Here is a 22134-nt window from a genome sequence, read left to right on the forward strand (position 1 = left end):
TTTTAAATATATTTGTTTCTCTAAGTTAGAAAGCTCAACTTTCTAAATTGATGGATATGGCTGTAGGCCCCTGTCCATGCAAAGCTACACTTTAGACTACGTTAATATATTAAGGTTTATCCAAGGCCAGATCAGGTAAAATTGTTTGTTTCCCCTGAAAAAAGAAAAAGAAAAAAAAAAGAGTTGTGGTAGTTTCAACAGGTTCTGAACCACTGAATTAAGACAAGGCTGAAAGATCATTAAGCTGTCATCACACTTTAGGTTGCAAACTGATACGTTGTGTTTTTTACCAGTGCACCCCATGTTACTGCTAATTTCACCTCAGATTGAGGTGATTTAAACTCTTTATCCCGTAAAAGACAACTACTGTACACAACAATTTCTACCAAATAAGTGATGGTAGGTTACAATGTTCACATGTCCAGCTAACCAGTCGAAAGCCAGCACTTATGGAAAACTCTGGATATCATCATTGGAAGGTCACATATTATGCAAAATACACTTTACCATTGGTTTCTAAAATGTGTCACTAGTCTGTCTACAAACCCCCAAATTATGAGAAAAGTCCATTCTCTCCATCTTTTGCCTGCTCCACTTGAAATAAAATTTGTGCTCAAACAGGCATTTTGGAGATTTTCCCTTGATGACATCACAAAGGGCAGTGACCCCTCCCTCAGGTGGGTGACACTCCCACAGCTAGTTGTTTGTTCTGCCTTCTTGTAAACAATAGGGCATGGTGCAAGAATGCCCGAGCCCCCTAGAGGAGCGTGGTCAGACACAGCTCATTTGAATTTAAAGGTACAGACACAGAAACAGCCTGTTTTGAGCAGGGCTGGAATAGAGGGGTTTGTAGGCATGATAAATTACAGGAAATGAGCGGATTTTGAGCAAGAATCTCCACAGACATGTTTTTTTGAAACTCTAAGACTTATTTATAATATGTGACCTTTAAATCCAGAGTTACACAAGTCCTCGGTATTAGTTCTTAATAGTGATAAAAAAAACAAAAAAAACAAGATAAGAATAATGAAATACTTTTTGTTACATTTTTCAATTTGTCGCTTCGTGTGTCACAAACTCACATGCACATACAGAGGTACACTGCACTCAGCTTCACTTCTAAAATAAAATAAAATGAACACTGACAGTATCACGTTAGCATGCTATCTTGAAAAATGTAGCCCATTAGTGGAGTCATTTACAATCTGCAGAATAATGACCTCCTGTAAGCCTGATCTGCTAGTTTGTCCATCCTGTCAGGACAGAATGGTTTTTCATCTGCAGATCAGCCGAGGTGTGTATGCAAGGTATGCTTCTTAACTCAAATTCTAATTAATCAGTAAATATGCCTTGTAGGTTTTGTTTCTATGACGATAATTATTATTTTCAGTGTTTTATGATTGCCTGAGTAAATCGTGTCAGTCACGAAGCTTCTACCTATATGTCCCATAATGCTTTTCTTTATCGGAATTATTACCTATCTGGAAGTCTTCATCTTCATAGATCACCTCGGCGTTCTCCACAACAGGGGGAGGAGGGCATTTCTTCAGACGATAGGCTAGAGAGAGGTATAAAAGTGTTAACAAGGCACCTATGAAGCATTGACGTCGACAACACATATTTTTCTAACTTAACGTAAGAGCGGAGGGTTTGTTAAGAGTCATATTCTTAATAATAAGGACGATTTGTACTTCCAGACCTTTTGATAGATAAATAATATGCATGAACCAGATAAATAGACACTGGAAGAAAAATATGCTCACTGCTCTTTGTGAAGCTGCAGTGGAGTTTAGAAGGATGAGTGCAGTTCAATCTTTGCACGTATGAATGTGATGGTGTCCACTTTGTTCTTTGCTCAACAGACATGCATGGCCCAGTCTTTGATAATGAAGACACAAAAACTCATACTACAACCATGTTTATTATATTCTACTTTTTCAAATAGATCTCTCTGAATCACAAAGTGGTCCTTCAAAGTCCCAAAAGGAGAAAAAACTACTCACAGACTAGTACAACTCTGAATGATTCCTGTGCAGTGAAAATGACTCACTGAAAGAGCATCATAAGGACCTCCTCTTCAAAATGTTCTTTATTCTTTAAAGTTATGAAGAGTAATCGAGGTCCAGTATTAGAAAAACAAGAGAAGGAAGAGAAGAGGCTATGCTCTAGAACTTTTTTTTTGTGGCTTTCCTCTTGTTTTCAAAAAAGTAGATAGTGATAAGAACTACACAGACTCATATTGACTCAATATGAATGCAAAAAATAAAGGTGTATAGTTGATTATAGTTTGATTATAGTTAGCTCTTCTAAGGTGTTGTGCAAACAAACAAAAGTAAAGTATCTATGCCACAGGTACAGTGTGTGCTCTAGTGTGTATCTGTACCGTGGAAGTTAAGGATGAAGAAGCCTCCGGTTGAAAAGTCAGAGTGAAAGCGGATCAGGACCTTGAGGTTCGTGCTGTAGGCCGACTCTAATGCCGTGTTGCCGCTGAAGACTCCCAGCTGAGGACTAGACGTGTCTGGGCCGTCCCTAAAAATGTAGAGAGGGACAACAAAGAAAAATGTTGATGCTTGAAACTAAAAGTGTGATCAAGCTTTACATTCAAGACGTGGAGAGAGTCACACAACAGTTAAAGAGATACAAAACCTGTTTCTCTTTTACTATACAAATCAGATAATTTACTTCAGAGAAAAAAGCCCTTCCTAAAAAGACTCTGTTCACTTGTTCTACTGTATAAATTTAAGTAAGTACATGTACTCGATATCATAAATTCAAAGAATTTGAACAACTATTTTAAAAAATAGTACAGACTCCAGCATCTTCTTTGATGTTTTATAAGAAAAACAGCAATGCTAAACTCTATCACCTGTGATGAATAGATTTGCTAAAAAAAAAAAAAAAAGAACACTCAATGTTTTGTTGCTTTTTCAGAGCACGAGTTATTTAATTTCTGTCAGGTCCTAAAGACAATTTCAACTGGAGAAAATTCCCAACCCTGCCTTTAAGGTCTCCACGTGTACAACACAAATGAAGTGGGTGTGGTTAACCTCACAAGAGAGAGGTTTAGCTGCCATGTCTGCTTTTGGGTCTACATTAAACCTTAACAATAGTTATTTAGATTGTAAGGGAACAAATCCTTCTAATCCTATAACGTTTTATCAATAAAACATATCTAATAATATAAATGTTGAAAGATAGCTCATGGGGAATATATGGGGCGCATGTTATGAATATACCCTCTGACTCAGCAATAGGAAACCTGAGAATAATCACATTTAATGAATCTGCATTGTGTCAGCACTGGTGAACATCAATAAGCATATTTCTCAACACTCTGTTCAGAAATAAAAGAAACATTCAATTGATCTACCTGAAAAAATCCATTCTTCCCTCAACTAACCATATTTTATTACAAAACTGAACTGATCCCTAAACTGCCTCTGCAGATGTCTCCGAGTGGAAATCCATGATAGCGATGAAAGTTAAATGCTTCATCCAGGTGTGATTTGATTTTTACGATGTGACTGAATAAACAAACTGCTCACTGGTGGCAAACATCAACGTTGTGCAGGTACACGTGTTTGCACTTCTCTGAAAGAAGATCAGGGTTTAAAATCAGTTTGGAAGTCTTGTAAACAGGGACGGCGTGAGGATTTGTTTTCTCCTGATGCTGCGGGGGAGCTTGACTGATATGTTCGGGTTCTATGAATATTTGATTTTCATGAATTCATAGTTACTTTTTAAGTTCTCTTTTTTTTTTTTATATATATATATATATATATATATATATATATATATATATATATATATATATAGACATCCCTCACGTATGTCTGCTTAACCGGGGTTAGACAGATTTGTAATGGTGCTATAGCGCCCCCCCTATCCCCGGTTTAGCGCCACGCTTGCTTGTAAAATGCTGGTTGTGGGTTTGTTTTCACTCAGTGGATGAAATAACAAGGACGTTTTTTATTTCTTCAAACATTAGAAATATGGGGTTTTCAGCATTGTTGTAACATAAAAAAAATCTCTTAGATGTGCAATAACAATTTTGAAAAATAAATATTTGTTTGTAGTTTCCTGCAGTAAATTGCAATTTTCATTATTATCAATAATAGGCTTGCTTTTGTCCGCTCAGATCCATTATGACACACTTTGGGATCAGACGCTCAAAGATAACCGCTAAAAGACCCATATTTAATTGAAATTATGCTCCCAATCAATTTCTTATTAACCCAGCAGCTCAGACAGGGCGTTTATAAAACATGTCTTTGCCCTCCTTCTGTCCAACTGAATTCAGAAATCCAAATAGTCAAATGCCCAAATCGTGACAAAAGCAGTGGCCCCAATCTACAGCTCTAATGAATACACTGAGATAATGTCAGTTATCTTTTTTTTTTTTTTTTTTTTTTTTTTTACAGTCCAGCGCCGATGCACATAATTAAAAGAATTGCAAATAGAAAGTCCATCATTAAAAAAGTTTTAGAAGGCCTCTGTTAGTTATCCAATTAGGATGTAGGTCATTAATTCTCCCTACCTCTATCATGTTCCAGCCGTTCACATGAAAGGCACATTTGATCCTATTTGGGCAAGTCAAGCATCCGACACTCATAAACAAACCTCACAGCAAAGAGATATGCGATAGAATACAAGATTTGTTGACGCACTCATGAGCAGAGAGAGCATATGTGGCTTCAGTCACTGACGCAACGACCTTTGATCTGGTCCACAACTGAAAGGTAATTTTGGATGCCTCTCCTCTCCTGTGCTAACGTTACTATACAGTACAGCTGTCTGAAGCAAAGCCAAAGAAATACATTCTGTTTTAGTTTGGCATTTAAAACCAATGAAATCTTTAACATTGACAGTACTGACTTACATGTATATGTCCTACAAATATGTATATTTATTGCATTAAAGTAAATAACTAAATCAAATGCAAAGGCTCTGTATTTCCCTTTTTTTATTCAGGCCCAGTGTACTGACGTAGGCTTCAGTACTCTTCTATTTACTTGGCTGTAATGCAGTAGCAGTAGACCTTTGAATCACCCACTCTAAATCTGTCGGAGGCCCTGGAAGGTAGATGGAATCCCACTGGGTCTGAGATTCATACTCCTCTCTGCAGCGTGAGCCCCCAGCCACTTTCAAATATATTCCTGTGTGAGATATCCTGAGATTGGGCGCTGCAACAGTCCATCATGTATGCACTAATGTCATATTACAGATGCCTTTTGGTGCTGTACAATCTATGAATCCGATTTTATAATTCTGTTCCACATAAAATGTGCCAAAAAAACACATGAATCACAAAAATCAATTTGCAACTGCAAAATAACTTGATGCCGCGACTCTCCGTTGCTATATCCATGGCTCTGGTGGCTGCAGAGATTGAAAGCGAGTAGTCACCGGCTGTGAATGTATTACTTTCCCGCTGCCTGAATTCAACTGCTCACTCCCTGAAGCTTGACTCTTGAGCCTCAAAATAAAAGACTGACCTCAACCAAGCGCCAAAACATGTATTTCCTAAACCAAACAAACCCCAAAAATAAGGGCTCAAATAGTCGATTTTCTTCCACATAAATTCATTGTTCAATAAAGTATTTGACAGCAAACATGATGAAAAATAAAAGTGAGAAAATTCCCTCACACTGACCCGAGTTTGTCAGTTACAGACGAGTCCCGTTGGATTTGCGAAACCTCCGGCTCCACAGCTCCTTTCATTACATTTCCCACTCCCCACTGAATCTCATCATTACTGCCAGAGTTCCTGAGCCCTCTCTGGGTCTGCGTTTGGCCATGCTACTGAGTTAGATTGAATTGGTCAGTGGTCCCATTGTAAATGCATTACTCTCACACTCCAGATATTACAATCTTACCTCCACACTGAATCACATTATTACCGCAGGAGAGTCTGTGCATGCATGGCACAGAATCTGTGGGCATGTATGTATTGGGAGTCCATGGAGCTGTGATCCCTGTGTATTAAACCCAGCTATTCATTTAGCCATATCAGTTGACACATTGAGATATACATTTGAACATCGAACACAGTGTTTGTATAAAGATTTAAAGGATTAACGTGCAACCAACACCAGGGATCATAACACCAATAAAATAAATCAGAAAACGTCTGTGTTGAAGGGACAGATATAGATGAATAAAAAACAGAAGACAGGATGAAAAAACTTCATCTTGTTTTTTGTGAGAGGAGAGCAGCTTTAAGTACATTCAAACTTACAAGGTAGTGATGCCAGAATGAAAAGCAGAATAGAAAAGAAACTTGTGCATTTGTGTGTATATATATGTGTGTGTGTGTGTGTGTGTGTGTGTGTGTGTGTGTGTGAGAGACTATCCACACTTACCAGACAGCGATGTAATCTGTGACAGGCTCTGTCTGCAGTAAGGTAAAATTAATATAAACTCCATGTCCGTGGGGAACAGTGATGAGCCAGCCACAGTCCTGGGAGTTTGGGTATTCATTGGGGTACTGAGGTGAATAGATGGTCCCATTTTCAGCCGTGACATTGTAGCCGCAAGGAGCTGTAAAAAGCAAAGTTATACGATGATCTATTTGCAAATCTGTCACTTTATTCTAATGTCCTAGACCTGCGAGGTTCAGGAGACAAGAATAGATGTTGAACCGTAGACAGTGAGGAACACAGTTATCATCATAATTTGCCATAGCACAAGTAGAATCAGAGGTAGCAGTAAAAGTGTTATGAATAAGAGCAATGGTTATGCTATTGATGTATGAAGTAAATGATCCGAGGGACGTATCATTTTTTTCTTTCTACTTAGCAGTTTACGCTGCTGGCTTGTGAAACAACTTAGATTAAATTTACTGAAATTCAATTAGGATAAACAACATTTGTAAATGTACAGGTAATAAATTACATTTAGTAGGTAAAGGATGTGGATGTTCAGGGGTAGGAATTATGACACAACAACAAATCACACACTGTCTAAGGTGAACATCAATTAAAATAAATGAATATCAGAGTTATCACTTATGTTTACCTTCACAGCGTGGAAATGGGTGGTTCCACTTTCTGTTGGTCCCATGCAGGCACGTCAACACTGTGTGTCCGATCAGAACGTAACCAGGATAGCACTGGAAAGTGATCGATTGGCCAGCGCTGTAGTCGTTGTTGATGATGTCACCGTTGGGGAAGGGAGCAGGGTCCTGGCAGTTTTGAAGTTGAAAGGCTGAAGAAAAAGAGATAAAGCAAAATAAATGACATTTTTTGTATATTTTTTTTGTATATGCACATCAAGTTAGTTTTGGATTTTCTAGATTAAAATGAGTTATAGTCAGATAGTTCAATAAAGTGTACTTTATATGTGTCCCTCTGTGTTGTGTGTTCTTATATAGAAAGCCTTTCATGCCTGCCCAAAGTCCCAAAATGCAACTCTACACTGACAGGCGTTATGCATTGTATTTCAGCCACTTTTTCAGTCTGCAGCTAATGGACTTGAAGGGGCATTAAAAATCTATAACCCACAGAGGCTACCAATTGTAAGTGCAGCAACATCAATAGTTCTAATCGCCTCCTACACACTTATCTGGCACATGTTTGCATGGCGAGTCCGCTCTTGCTGCAGGAAATGGAAGTTTCACAGGGTCTATTTAGGTCACATCTCACTCTTGTGTGAGTCTGATGGAAAGTCGAGTACTTCCATTAGACATGTCACTGACAAAGAGCGGAGGTGACGGACTGCAAGAAAAGACTAGACAGAAGGACAACACCTCAGAGCACAAGAACAAGCACTCACTACCAGGTCAATACAGGGAAGGGAGTTCTGCAGCGCCTGATGGCTGATTGTGCAAAGAAGTCCCGGTGACAGTTTCTGGTAGTGGCAAAATCTAAAGGTTTGGGACAAAACTTCATGGGTAACACTCACAGAGCAGGCTGTGTACTGGAACACCTGTGTTTCTGCCAGTAGTGGTTAGTCTGTCCCGTACCCAGATGGGAGATGCTACAAAGGATTCTTAAGAATGTCAGAATTAAGATCCTGTGGGGCTCTTCAGATCCTGGCAGGTAAACAAATATTGACAAGCTAAACTGGACGTTGTGGACATGTAGGAGGTAAATAAAAGCAAGTGATGATAGATGTCGAGGTCCCATGTGGGAGCAGCATCAATGGGAAGGAAAATGAGAGGATGAAGAGATACAAAGAAACTGAAAGAGGAATGAGGGAGAGTGTGGGCCAAAAGTGGAGGTGGGATTTCTTCCTGCTTTGAAACTACAACCAACCCAACAGAGGACAGCATGATGAGCCTCTGCATGGATTACAGTGCACTCCTGATCTTTGCTGTCAGTAAAATAAAAAAAAGCCTTCTTTTCTGGTACATGGAGTGAAAATGCCCACAGCATCCCTATACCAATGAATTAGCAGTGACATAGACTGCAGTGTTAGGGGATATTGCTACTGAAAATGGAGGAGATTCTGATTAAGTGCATGTGAATCTGGGTCAGTTTATATGTAAGTTTGTAAGCTCTGTTCTAGTTTTGTTTGCTTCTTGGCCCACAGTGCATCTCCTGTGTCTTTGAAGTGTAGCACTTGGGGCTACAAGTAAATCCTGCTGGACAAGATGCCAGTCTCTCACAGGGGCTTACTAACAATCCATCTCGTCTAACGATGAGAAGAGAGCCATAAAGTTTTTAAGTCTTTAGCATGACTCATCCGCGGATCAAAGCTCAAAACCTTAGAGCAATTCATTTTCTCATCCTAGCTGTTATTTATTGGAATTTGAAGGCCTTGTAATTCAGCAACTTACAAGTTTTATTTATTTACAACTATTCAGACGTTTTATTTTTCACTAACTAATTCAAACAACAATTTTTCTCCAATCCAATATGGAGAGAATTAACAGTTAGGCTCAAGATGAACACAGATTTAAAAGAAAATTCTCCATTTTTAATAGTCTGCTTTATTTGATCTTAACTCACCCTGATAGGTGAGCTTGAAACCAGGCCTGTTCTCCGAGTGGTCGCTGTAGAAGTGGATGATCGTCAGGTGTGTGGTGCTTAGCAGAGGGGGCGGGATCAGTGAGCCAGTAAACTGTCCAATCAGAGCAGAGCTGTGCTGAGGTCCAGCACGGACCTCTAGGAAGTCATGGTTGTCTTCAGAGGAGAAGTTTTGGAACTGAATATGGGCTCCTGGAAAACAAAAAAGTAACAATGTCAGTAAATGCAACCATACTCTGGTCGAATGTCTGACGGTCGTTTCCTCTTGACTTTTACTCCTCGAACAGCTTTCCCCTGCATTCCCCCCAATTTCCACCCCTGGCCATCAGACACAGTATATACCAATACATACCCAAATTATTAGAAAATGTTCCAATCACGTACACTGACCTATGGACCAATCACCATACACTAACGTATGGACCAATCACAGTACATTAACCTATGGACCAATCACAGTACACTAACCTATGGACCAATCACAGTACACTAACCTATAGACCAATCACCATACACTAACCTATGGACCAATCACCATACACTAACCTATGGACCAATCACCATACACTAACCTATGGACCAATCACAGTACACTAACCTATGGACCAATCACAGTACACTAACCTATGGACTAATCACAGTACACTAACCTATGAACCAATCACAGTACATTAACCTATGGACCAATCACAGTACACTAACCTATGGACCAATCACAGTACACTAACCTATGGACTAATCACAGTACACTAACCTATGGACCAATCACAGTACACTAACCTATGGACCAATCACCATACACTAACCTATGGACTAATCACAGTACACTAACCTATGAACCAATCACAGTACATTAACCTATGGACTAATCACAGTACACTAACCTATGGACCAATCACAGTACACTAACCTATGGACTAATCACAGTACACTAACCTATGGACCAATCACAGTACACTAACCTATGGACCAATCACCATACACTAACCTATGGACTAATCACAGTACACTAACCTATGGACCAATCACAGTACACTAACCTATGGACCAATCACCATACACTAACCTATGGACTAATCACAGTACACTAACCTATGGACCAATCACAGTACACTAACCTATGGACTAATCACAGTACACTAACCTATGGACCAATCACAGTACATTAACCTATGGACCAATCACAGTACATTAACCTATGGACTAATCACAGTACACTAACCTCTGAACCAATCACAGTACACTAACCTATGGACCAATCACCATACACTAACCTATGGACCAATCACAGTACACTAACTATGGACCAATCACAGTACACTAACTGTGGACCAATCACAAGACACTGCTGCGCCCGATGGAGTCTGGATCAGTTTTAGATTTTTAATGTGAAGGACAGCGAGTGCTGATGTGTCATTTCTCTCTTTGTTATATTATAGATATATAGATATAGATATTATAGATATATAGATATAGATATTCCTGAAGGCTTTCTGTCACAGTGAAATCTAGTGACTGCAGACTTTAGAAAACCTCCTCCAATACCGACCTCTTTCAAGATCCAACTCCTCTAAAACCTCAGATCTGTATCTCTCTCACACACACACACACACACACACACACACACACACACACACACACACACACACACACATGCCCACAAAGGGTTAAGAATGTGTGCAATTCCAACCATCAGTTACTGTGGTCATTAAACCGCACACACCATGTGTCAGCCTCTAATTAAACATGTGGTGAAGCATTCAATAAACCATGTGCTGCTGCTGCTGATTCCGTGCTAAAAAAAAGGAGCTCTGCGTTTTCAAACTACATCAACAGATGTACTGAAAGTGACACAGTCTTTTTAGGAATGCTCTTCCGTCCCACAACACTTACCATATCCAGTTGGCAGGTTGATTTGCCAGGTGCAGTCCAGGTTGCCAGGGTAGTTGCCAGGGAAACCTGGACTAAGGATGACACTACTCATCTCAGACAACACCCCGCCGCAACGAGCTGACAACACAGGCAGAGCAAACACATTGTTAAAATAGACAACAGCGTACTGAGGGATCATCACTTTATCCTCTGTGCTGCAGCAGGAAGAAGGTTAGGCTGCAGCGAAGAGCCCAAAGTGTTCAAAATGACAGAAACAAACAGCAACCAAAGGGGTTAGAAGAACTTTTACAGGGATAGTAGCAATATAAATATTCACACTCAAGAGGCACCCGTTACTCTTAACTTTTACCTAGAGCAATGTTTTAAAATGTTATGCAACAGCTCGGCTATAAAATATATCTAATTGGTTGAAAATACTTTTTTATGGACACTCCTTTAAGTTTTGAAATGTTTATCCTTCAAAAATGTTGACTAGTAGATTATGGATTAAATGTTTATGTCTGGGTGCAGCATTTCATCAATTCAGAAGGTGAATATAATTATATTAAATGACCTCTCTATAGACAAACATGTAATGCACCTTAAAACTTAAACACCTTTGACAGTCTAGAAAAAAGTGAAAAGAACTTTACATCCATGTAAAGATGTATATCGTGGTGGGACAGCTGTGTTAGAATAAGATGGATGGAACTTTTTTAAGTGGCCACTTAGTTATAAACATACTGTATATGCTTTTTTAATAATATTGGAAAAATCAGTACTCGATTCTCCCTTTAATTAACAGATTTGGACATGAATGTGTGATCACCTTGTATCTGGCTGAGAGAGAATAATAAGACTGACTCACACTGCAGAGTATTGGGCAGGGCTGGGTTTAGTATACCCGACATTTCAAGGTTGAGTTTAACTGGAATGGGCTCCCCAGACTCGCTACAAGTTTCCCTGAGGACTGAATTATTCAGGCCTAAACCTGAACACTAATGTAATCAAAAACACTGTTGCAGAAGTAAGGACGTTTGGCTCTCAGCACATGAAAAAAAAAAAAAATTCTGTTTGTGAGCTGTTCTGTTCCTGGAGGTTTATTGATCTGAAAGATCACTGACCTCCTGTCAGTCGAGAAGTTGCTTACTTTGACAAATCTGACTTTCAGGTGACATTATTAAATATTCCCACCACTCGTCCTCATTCAGCCATACTTCTGATTCATTTGATGAAAAATTCACATTCCTGTTGCGTGCTACTGTGATGTATTTCATTTGGCAGAGGAGTAAGATGTTCAATGATCTTCTGGTTCTGTTTCAGTGAATGGCAAGGCCAGAGTCCTTCACTATTGGTAACTCTTAGGTTTGAATTAAAAAATACCTTTTTAAATGACTTTTTCCTCATGAGAAAAGAGCTGCCTTTATACATGTTATATATATATATATATCACCCTTAAAATGAAATGTGTAAAAATTCCTCAAAAGGAGCTTTCCGATGACCTCTGCACAAAACTTGACTATAAACCTGTCATGGTGTCGACTTTCGACAGAAATGAGCTAACATCTCTTTTCTACTTGAATGCTTCTTTCACTTCACCGGCCTTTTTACTTAAATGTGAGCCTCACATTTGAGAGACATATTTCTTTTCCCATATCTTATGAATGGATCGATCATTCATTTGTGTGTGTTTGTATGTGTGTATGGTATGTGTGTGTGTTACCTATACAAAGAGGAGGTGGGTAGTTCCATCGACGCACTGTCCCGGGCATGCAGGAAATGTGTGAGTGGCCCTGAAAAAGAAAATATAAGAGAGCTTAGGTTTTAGACACAGATTTTCATCCACAGAGTAGTTCATTTTCTATTAAAATTTCAATAGTGAAGAAAAAAATAGGACTAAATGTACATTCTCAGCATATTTTTTTTGCGATTGGAAATTGAACTGTTGATGATTTTAGACCGATAGACCAATGTGTATGTTTGTACAAAAGTTATGCGTCATAATATGTACAGTTCTTCTCATAAACAACGTTTAAAAAAATCTAACTTTAAGTGAAATAATACCTGCCTTTAACAATGCGCAGCTAGAAACTTAAAAATGTATGCCTGTATAATACTACTGTATATTGGTGAGTCTGTGTGTCTGTGACCGTTACCTGTAATGTGTATCCAGGTTCACAGGTGAAGGCTACCACCTCATTGACCATATATCTGTCTCCTGCTTTAATGCCGTTGGCTGGAATCATTGGCTCTGGACAGGTGGTGAGACCAACAGCTAAAGTTCAATAAGAGAGGGAAAAAAATGTAAGCACAGTAAACTGTCTTCAATATAATCCCTTTTGTCTTAAGGTTTTTAGTTGTCGTCAACAAAGGAATCAAGGTAAGTATGGACAGAAAAAAAAACACTGAATGGGACATTATTATCACTTCTCAAGTCAATTTAGCACAAACTGATTTATAAACCTTTACATTTCAATTCATGATGATTCACTTAAACATGGCTATGACAGGAAACACATCCCCTCTTCTGTTTTCTACTCTGTCTTTTCTTTGGATGTCTAAAAAGACATTAAGGTGAAATCACTGCAGGTCATCTATATGGTACTTTTTTGCAATATAAAGAAAGTATCGTCTCTTGGGTACATTTTAAAGTTTTTCAGCACATAGCAAATGTTTACAATATTTAGATTCATTTAACAGAGAAACTAATGTGGCAGATTTATTACCAAAAGCTCTTAGTGTTTAGTGTTTGTAAGATATTACAAAAAAACGAACAGCTTGTACAATAACAAAAGCTCAGAGGTGAGAGCAGCCTCTGAAATGAGCTTCAAAAACATGTGAACGTACCATAATGACTTTGGTTGTGAATTCCCAACACAATCAAGGTTAAACACATCCTTAATAAGTTTGAAAGCGGAAGGCCCTTCATCAAACAGCATCACTATCTGTGTGTTCACGAGTGTGTGTGTGCGCGTGTGTGTTTCACTTGGAAACTTCCGCAGGAGACTGCCCTAGAGCAGTTACCATGACAACACAGGGGCGTATGAGGGATAGAGAGTAAAATAAGGGGATAGAGTGGACAGAATGTGTGTGTGTGTGTGTGTGTTTGCTTCTAGTCTGGTTGCTTCATTATCTACTCTCCTAGCAGCAAAACGATGTGATCGCGCTGAGCACACACACACACACACACACACAGGTTGCCCAGTCGGGTCTGTGTGAGTGTGTATGTATGGCTGACTGTTACACCAGTGTGTGTTTGCAAAGAGACTTTAGGAGGGCTTATTTTGGATGTAGCATAAGTGAAATAGCTGCGTGAGACAGTAACTTTGAGACACACACGCAGGCACAAACAGTGTTTTATCAGGCGAAGCATCAGCAGGCTGTCAGGACTACTGATCAATGAAACTATTCCATTAAGCCGGCCGTATCTCTCTCTCTCTCTCTCTCTCTCTCTCTCTCTCTCTGTTTGTGTGTGTGCTAGCAAACTGCTCCCTGTGTTCCCGGGTTATGACAGAGCAGCGATGCTCTGTAAAATGCTGACAGGACCACAAAGCGCTCCACTAGGGCCACTGGACTACAACTAGACAGTGTCAGCATTTAATTCTAACTGGATCAACTATACTTCGGTCTCTGTTTACTTAAACATAGACACAAGAGAGAGCTGTCTCACTCTGCCCTTTAGAAGAATGTCCCTTAAGTCAGATTAAAGTTATGGGAACATCATCATCAAAGTCACAGATGTGTCCCCAGCAGAGGATTTAGTCCACTTCTACGAGCTAAAAGGGGAACGTTTTCAAGCACAGCAGCTCAAAGGTTGGGTTTCTTCTACCTTTAGTTTTTAGTTTCTACACTTGTCACAGTGGAGTCAGTGCAGGAACATATTGTGTCAGAAAAAACAAAACAAATAGTTCCACCTTCCATGTTTTTCAGTTGAAATAATTAAACATAAAGTCATGGGAAGGAGCCTATTGTTTAAACGTATATAAGTCTCTCTGTTTTCTTTAAGTTTCCATGAAGAGACATTGGAAAAAACAATGGAGGGATAATTATAATTATTGTCAAATCAGTATTATCAATTAATGATTGACCTGGTTAAACTTTGTTCCTAATAGAAAAAAGGTACAAAGCATCATTTGTTGAAGAGGTTAACATTGATTGTTTTCTGTTTTGGATTAATGTGTTGGCACTCAGTTTGACCTGAGCACTATTTAAATATGAGTCCTGAAAAAGCTCTTACTTTGGTAGGATGTGTGCTATACTTTTTAGATGATCATGGAAAAATGTCAACTCTCAGACTGCTGTACTTGGACTGGGCTTTCTGTGATAACAGCCTATAGCCTACTTGCTGACTAACACTATGTTTTGACCATAGAACAAGACATAGATTTACAAAAAAAAAAGATAAGATGATTATCCTTTACAAGAAGACATCTGTTTTTCTCTGTGTTTGTTTTCAACTCTTCTTACATAAGATATCGCTCCCTTACTGTGTGCCCTTTTCCTTCTCTACTCCCCCTGTGCTGTGCTACAACTTTTTCTTTTATTGTGAAAACAGGAAGAGGCAGAGGTCAACATCATCAAGGCTAAACATACACAAAGGGGTGCAAACACAAAAAAAAAAGATTGATGCTATGCTTGCTTTTTCATTGTGACCCACAATGTGATTTCAGAAAAGGAGCTATGTCACCGTGTTCCCATCTACTCAAAGTGAAGATAAGGTGCTGGTTACTGGAATAAATCTTGACAAGATGTCTTTAAAAACCACAGAATTTGGATTCCTGAAGAATGACCTGTGAAAAACTTTCCAAAAATCTCTTGGCATACTGTAATGTTCTTAACCCAACATGAAAAAGGATGCAAGTGCAGACCAACTTGATCCAACAGACTCAGATTGTGTTTGATGTTAACAACAAATGTGACAGCACCATAAAGCACCACAACTGAACAAGCAACAGTCATACATTTTATTTTTGAAAAGCCTCTTTTTACAAACGCACCCCTGAAAATTTCCAAAGAAAAATCTTAATAACCCATCACTGAAATGTTCTTAAGTTGCTTTTCACATGTCTCTCACAGCAGGGGTCTTAGGAGGCAGGAAATGATGCAAAAAGTGCACCATGGAAGTTGTAAGTTTGAAGTTTGATTCACTTGGATAATACACATTGTGGCACAGAGAGCTGAATTTAATGTGGACCCAGCCTGAGTTGGAGCTCACATTGGGTCTTGGTTTAACCAAAAACTGAGGTGACGTACAGGGTGCGATTTGTAAAATTAACAGAGGGGGGATGTTTTTTAAATGTTTTTATTCATGAAAAAAATATGAATTACAGTGGGCCTATAGACTTTTAAGCTTTTTAGCCTTTAATGAATATCATTTATGGTGCCGCTGGATTATTCCGAGACCTTCCCGTTAATACAGTAGTGAGTAGTGGGAGAGAGAAAAGATTTTTGATCGCAGTGAAAATGTTGTTTCTGAAAGGGTAAATGCAAACAAATATAATTGAAACAGAAAGTTTCGTTAGATAAAAACATGTTGTGAATTTTGGAAATGATTACATTGATCTTTTTTCAGTAAATTTTGACTTTTGAACTTTACAATTCTCTGGAGATAATTGAGATGTTTGGTTCACACACGTCGGAATTGGGCTACCAGCCACCACTTATCTATCCATCTAATTCTACAAATAGTATAATATTTAGGATAACTTGGGGATTTTTTAAACCTGGACATTATTTTTATACATTTTGGTGTCTTAATGACGAATAGGTAGGCTACAAAAAGTTTTGGAATCGGTCCAGTAGATGGCCACAGCCAGCAGGCTGCTTCAGGGCAAATGTGCCGATCAAAGTACGTCCACTAAAAGTGTTTGTTTTTGCCATTGACAGGCTTAGCTCGTTATTCTAAAGCCGTTTTCACATAGGCACTCCGGATAATATCTAGATAATTACAGGAGGACCGCTCCGGAGATTCTCCCGACCTGGCTATGCCTCTCTCAGCGGGGGACTATCCCTGTCAGAGGCTAGGGGGGTTGGGGGATTTCCTGAGTTAAGACGTGACGTATAAAAACACTGCGGAAGTAGCGGCCGAAGCAACAGAGTCCGCTATATGACGATGTAATGAGAATATTTGCCTTTATATCAATGCTACGTGTAGTCCAATGGAATAACAACATCCACAAAACACACTTTTTGTCCCCACCGGAGATAAATAATAATAATTAAGCAGAGGCAGGGATATATAGACCAGAGGGGGGGAAATCCCCCCCATCCCCCCCGGCAATTCGCACCCTGGTAACGTATATGATCCTTCCTTCCATCAATGGAAACTAGAAACTCAACTTTTTGTAGAGGAAAAGGCCAAATACACCAAAAAAACAAAACACTTGCACTGCTTTCAACTCATATGTGCAGCAGGCCTAAGCCAAATAAATGTGAAGAACATGAAAATCAAAGAGTGGCTGTTCTCAGAGCCGGTACCATTTTTTAAAATTGTTCTAGAGGAAGAAACCCACTTGAAATGTAGTTGTCATGTATGGGTCATCTGATAATAAAAGCCACTAAAAGAAGAGTAACCACACTCAGAAATACATTTTATTAAAAGTAAGGAAACTAGACATAATGAACTGCCTCAGACATGACTGTTGGGTTTTCAGACTATTGAGCCACAAATGTGTGCACTAAACACACACACACGCACATGTACACACGAATGCATGTTCAAACACACAACAACACTCACATGTACTCAGGAAAGGGGACATGCTCATTGATCTAGAAGTGAATCTAAGCCAAAACAACTACAAAGGCCTGAAAAGCAAAGCCATGCCCTGACAGGTGTGTATGTGTGTAAATGCATGATGTTAATAAGCAGGTCTATACCTTCGTCTGTCTTTGTCTGCATGAAAGACACGAGCAAAACCACTTGTGTATGTATGTGTCTGACTCCACTTGTTTCTATTTAGGTCCCTGTAGGTGTGTTCTCTGTATGTGCATGTGTGTGTGTGTGTGTGTGTGTGTGTGTGTGTGTGTGTGTGTGTGTGTGTGTGTGTGTGTGTGTGTGTGTGTGTGCCCCTATGTGAGTTCAAATTTTTGTGTGTATGCTTTAAGGCTATACCAGTTCAGGTCACTGATTCTTGTTATTTGATGTTGAAGCTTCGGCTGCAAAAAAAGTACAAGTTTGTGTCTGTGGGTTTGTGGTCTCTGGTGAGAACGCACCCAATATTCACTCCCTAGTTTTCTGTCTGTCTGTCTGTCTGTCTGTCTGTGTGTGTGTCTGTCTGTCTGTCTGTATCTGTCTGTGTGTGTGTCTGTCTGTATGTCTGTTAACTTACTCTTGTATTCGAGATGGAAACCTGCTGCCACCACACTGATGTCACTCTGAAAGTGCAGAAGAAGCTGATTGGACGTTGAGTTAAGGAGGGCGGGTGCAGTGGTCCCTGTACAAGACAAACAAATAAACAGAGTAAACAGAAACAGTTGATGTTTACAGATAGAAACAAGCTGATCATTTTTCATATACAATCCACAATATTCTGACAATAGTGTTTTGCAGTTAAACGCGTAGCATATGGTAAGAAAACACAACAGCAAAATAGTTCATGTAAGACAATGCTGATCATATAGAAAGAGATGTCATACAAAATAAATGGTGACACTATTTTGGCAAACAAGACTTTGACCATAAGTCTTGTTTAAATTCTTTGGCCATCTGGGAAATGATGTGTAGAGAAAGGTAGTGACCCCTGCTCCCCCCCACAGACTGCTAGCATTTGAGTGTCCTCAAGTGAACAACCCTCCACGGCCCCAGTGAAGCTGCTCAGTGGCCAGCCACCAGATCACTGTGGTTAGAGTGGGCAGCTCCCCAGTGTGCCTTCTTGAGAAGGGCACATTTGTGTGTGTGTGTGTGTGTGTGTGCGTGTGTGTTTCTGTTGCCCTATGGGCGGCATGTTTTATGTGTGATAGGTGTGTGACAGGTATGTGCTCAGGGCAGGTCACAGGGGAAACTCCACTGGGAAATCGTAAAAGGTTAGATCATTCTTTATCCCTCATTGTCGTCTTCATCCCCCTCTTTTTCATTCTCTCACTTTTTCTTCCATCCTTCACTCAAACTCTCAGTGAACCCCCCCCCCGCTCCCCTCCCCCCCCCCCTCCCCCTCCCTTCCTACTTTTCTTGTCTTCCTCTCCCTGACTGCCAGGAAATCGGAGTTTTAAAGAAATGTATTTAGGACATATATATGATATTTTTTAGTATTAAAACTCATCCATCATAGATCCCCAGTGCACCCTGCTTGTGTATGTGTATCTAAAGTTGAAACCTGTCTTATCTAATTCCTCATACATCTTCTGTGTGTGTGTATTTGTGTGTGCGTATGTGTCTGTCAGTCTTAATGTGCGTGTGTGTGTGTGTGTGTGTGTGTGTGTGTGTGTGTGTGTGTGTGTGTGTGTGTTTGTATCTATAGTTTAGGAGCTGTCATATCTCATCCATCATGGATCTCCGGAGTGTTTGTGTGCGTGGGTGACTGAACACAAGTTTGTGTGTGTGTGTGTGTGTGTGTGTGTGTGTGTGTGTGTGAAAGTATTGTCATACCAGAAAATGACCCTAATTTAGGAGCTGTCATGTCTCCTCCGTCATAGATCTCCAGAGAGTCCCAGTTGTGCTCAGTCGCAAACGTCATCACTTGGATCTAAATAGCAAACAGTGGAAATAAATGAACAAAATCAGATTTTTTTCTGTATATTCCAGAGTTATTGTTGATTAATTTGAATTATTTCTGAGTTCATATAACATCTGTACCTGAATCCCAGCCCCTTCACTGACATGTATCCTCCACAGACAGTTGAGACTGTTTGGGTAAGGTTCAGGGTAGCCAGGAGACAGTATTGTACCACGACGTTCAGTTAAATTGCCACTGCAGGGAACTAGAATGAAAAATATAAAATTTCTTGACAATCTCTATCAACTAAATGGCTAACAGGAGGGACAGGTTGTTGGAATATGGCTGTGCCTACTCTGTGACAATATGGTGATCAAATGAGCACTACATGGGGCCAGAGAGAGAGGAAATATGATAACAAACATTATTTATGGCATAAACTGAGGTGACAGTTTATGCTGTTTGCAAAAGGCTTGCTCACAGCAGACAGAGATTTCACGTAGGCATACATTTGGTTTGTTAGGAATAATGTCAGAATCCTCACTTCGACAGTGGATGATTTACAGAAAGGATTGATTTCTTACAATGGACCTACTTTTTTTTGTATGCTGTTTACATTTTTACACATTCAGGGTCAGGCAGCCTTACCAATGCAAGTCGGTGTTGTTGCGTTCCACTGTGCGAGAGCACCTGGCACAGCCTGGCACCGGATGGCACTGAATCCTTTCAGCAGATACCCTGGACTGCACTCGAAGCGAACCACAGATCCAGCAGAGAACTCTGAACCGATCCGTCTGCCATACCGAGGCTCTGGCACTGAGCTGCACTGACTGTCACTGGTGCGGGGAACAGCTACCGCAATGAAAGGAAAGAACACATAGAATAGGAAGAATGAAATGAGAAAATAAGAGAAATACAGATACAAAAAGAGTTTCACATTGAACGTGAGTTGAGTAAGACTTATTGTGTTTAGGTGAATATGTGAGAGAAAAATAGTTACCTTGGTAGACAAAGTGAAAGCCTCTAGCTGACTGGCCACTCTTAGCATTGAACCTCAGCATGATCTGATTGGATGTTGCCAATGGCAATGTCTCACCTGGGACACACAATTACAAACACACGCACGCGCACGCACACACACACACACACACACACACACACACACACACACACACACACACACACACTCATGATAAATTACAAATCCTTTTTCATGCTTAAAACTTCACGAATTACTCTCCAAAGAACACCGCTTTATGTGTTTTCTTTCTTTTTTTTTCCAAGTACAGACGATTGAGACACAGACTATAACAGACATATGAGCAGGTACACACACCAACACTACACACATGATCACACACATTCTTGCACAGCCTGCCTGCTCCACTGACACTCATAACCCTACATTTAGCTGTGCTAGTTTACATTCATAACTCAGCACTAAGCGGGGTTTCTTATTCATTTTCACCTCAGGCTACAATGCGGTCCTTACAATAATAAGAATGCACAAACAAACACACACACAAACACAAAGTACATGCACACACACACAGATTTATATGCACAGGCTACACAAGCAAACCCAGTAACAGTGATAAATGAGAATAACATGCTCTGGTGTGGCTGACATTTAGAACCATCATTAGCTGCATCGAGATGTGTGTGTGTGTGTGTGTGTGTGTGTGTATGCTTTAAGTTTAGAATGTGTGTATGTGTGCTATTATGTTTGTGTGTCAGGATAATCAGTCAGATAGCTGGAACAATGTGCTCCAAAGCTGTTAAACTGTGTGTGTGCTTGTGTGCATGTGTGCACGCGCGTGTGATATGGTAATGATGCGGCTAACACTGTTCTGTAAAGCCGGTTGTGTTTCTTTCTGTGCTGCCAGTTTTAGTGAAAAGGAGGTCTTCAAACCCAAATTAACTTTAAGAAATAAGCCACCCATTTTCATCAGATATACCAGATTCCTTTCTCTGAACTAATGAAGATCACTAAAGAAAAATATGTTGAGTGTGTAGCTACTCTACATTTAGACAAAAAAGTGACTATAGTTCTGAATCAAGCAGCTGGATAAACACAAAAAAGGAGAAAGGTACAATGAGAGAAAAGAAAAGTCAAAATGTAAACCTGTGTGTATGAAATAGAAAGGAATACCTCAGAGAACCATCAGATCTATCCAGAGTTTGATAATGATTTTAGCAACAAACCGTACTCCTCTCAGATATAAAAGCTAATCGTACTCATACGCACCCAACTGAATAAACAATCCAGAGGAAATATTGAAAAAGCCCTGATTTCTATAGAAAAGAAACTAAATGACGATTCCTGTGGGATTCCCCTGCAGCGTGCCCCCTGGCCATTACACTCAACAGGAGAACACCAAACTCTGAGGCAATGCCGGCACATTTTGCTTACAAATTTGTTAATCAATATTTCCTCATATTTCTTTCTTCTTACAATGTCATATACATCGATTTTGGCTCATGTTACGATCTCCATCCATGCAGAGGGAGTCACTGTGCAGTGACTGAAAGTTGCCAAGCTGGGATGACTCAAAGTTGGAGGATTGTGGAAACCCAGGGAGGATTGTTTTGAGGAGTATCAGCTCGACTTTATATTGTACGGGCCCCACTGAGGCGCT

General features: G+C 39.8%; 1 protein-coding gene across 1 annotated transcript in view; it reads right to left on the reverse strand.

Moving 5' to 3' along the window:
- LOC109989353 (CUB and sushi domain-containing protein 1) overlaps positions 1-22134 on the reverse strand; it is a 197989-nt gene that overhangs the window by 56291 nt on the left and 119564 nt on the right. Inside the window, exons 30-42 of the mRNA XM_065953146.1 lie at positions 20496-20591; positions 20144-20347; positions 19636-19760; positions 19429-19525; positions 18173-18277; positions 12998-13116; positions 12565-12634; positions 10863-10979; positions 8952-9161; positions 7018-7206; positions 6363-6540; positions 2384-2529; positions 1478-1558 (exon numbers count right to left, since the gene is read on the reverse strand). Of these exons, the coding sequence (XP_065809218.1) occupies positions 1478-1558; positions 2384-2529; positions 6363-6540; positions 7018-7206; positions 8952-9161; positions 10863-10979; positions 12565-12634; positions 12998-13116; positions 18173-18277; positions 19429-19525; positions 19636-19760; positions 20144-20347; positions 20496-20591 (1737 nt within the window). The remainder of the gene's footprint in view (positions 1-1477; positions 1559-2383; positions 2530-6362; positions 6541-7017; positions 7207-8951; positions 9162-10862; positions 10980-12564; positions 12635-12997; positions 13117-18172; positions 18278-19428; positions 19526-19635; positions 19761-20143; positions 20348-20495; positions 20592-22134) is intronic.

The sequence above is a fragment of the Labrus bergylta genome, chromosome 3, assembly GCF_963930695.1.
Source record: "Labrus bergylta chromosome 3, fLabBer1.1, whole genome shotgun sequence".
In the NCBI taxonomy this organism is placed as follows: domain Eukaryota; kingdom Metazoa; phylum Chordata; class Actinopteri; order Labriformes; family Labridae; genus Labrus; species Labrus bergylta.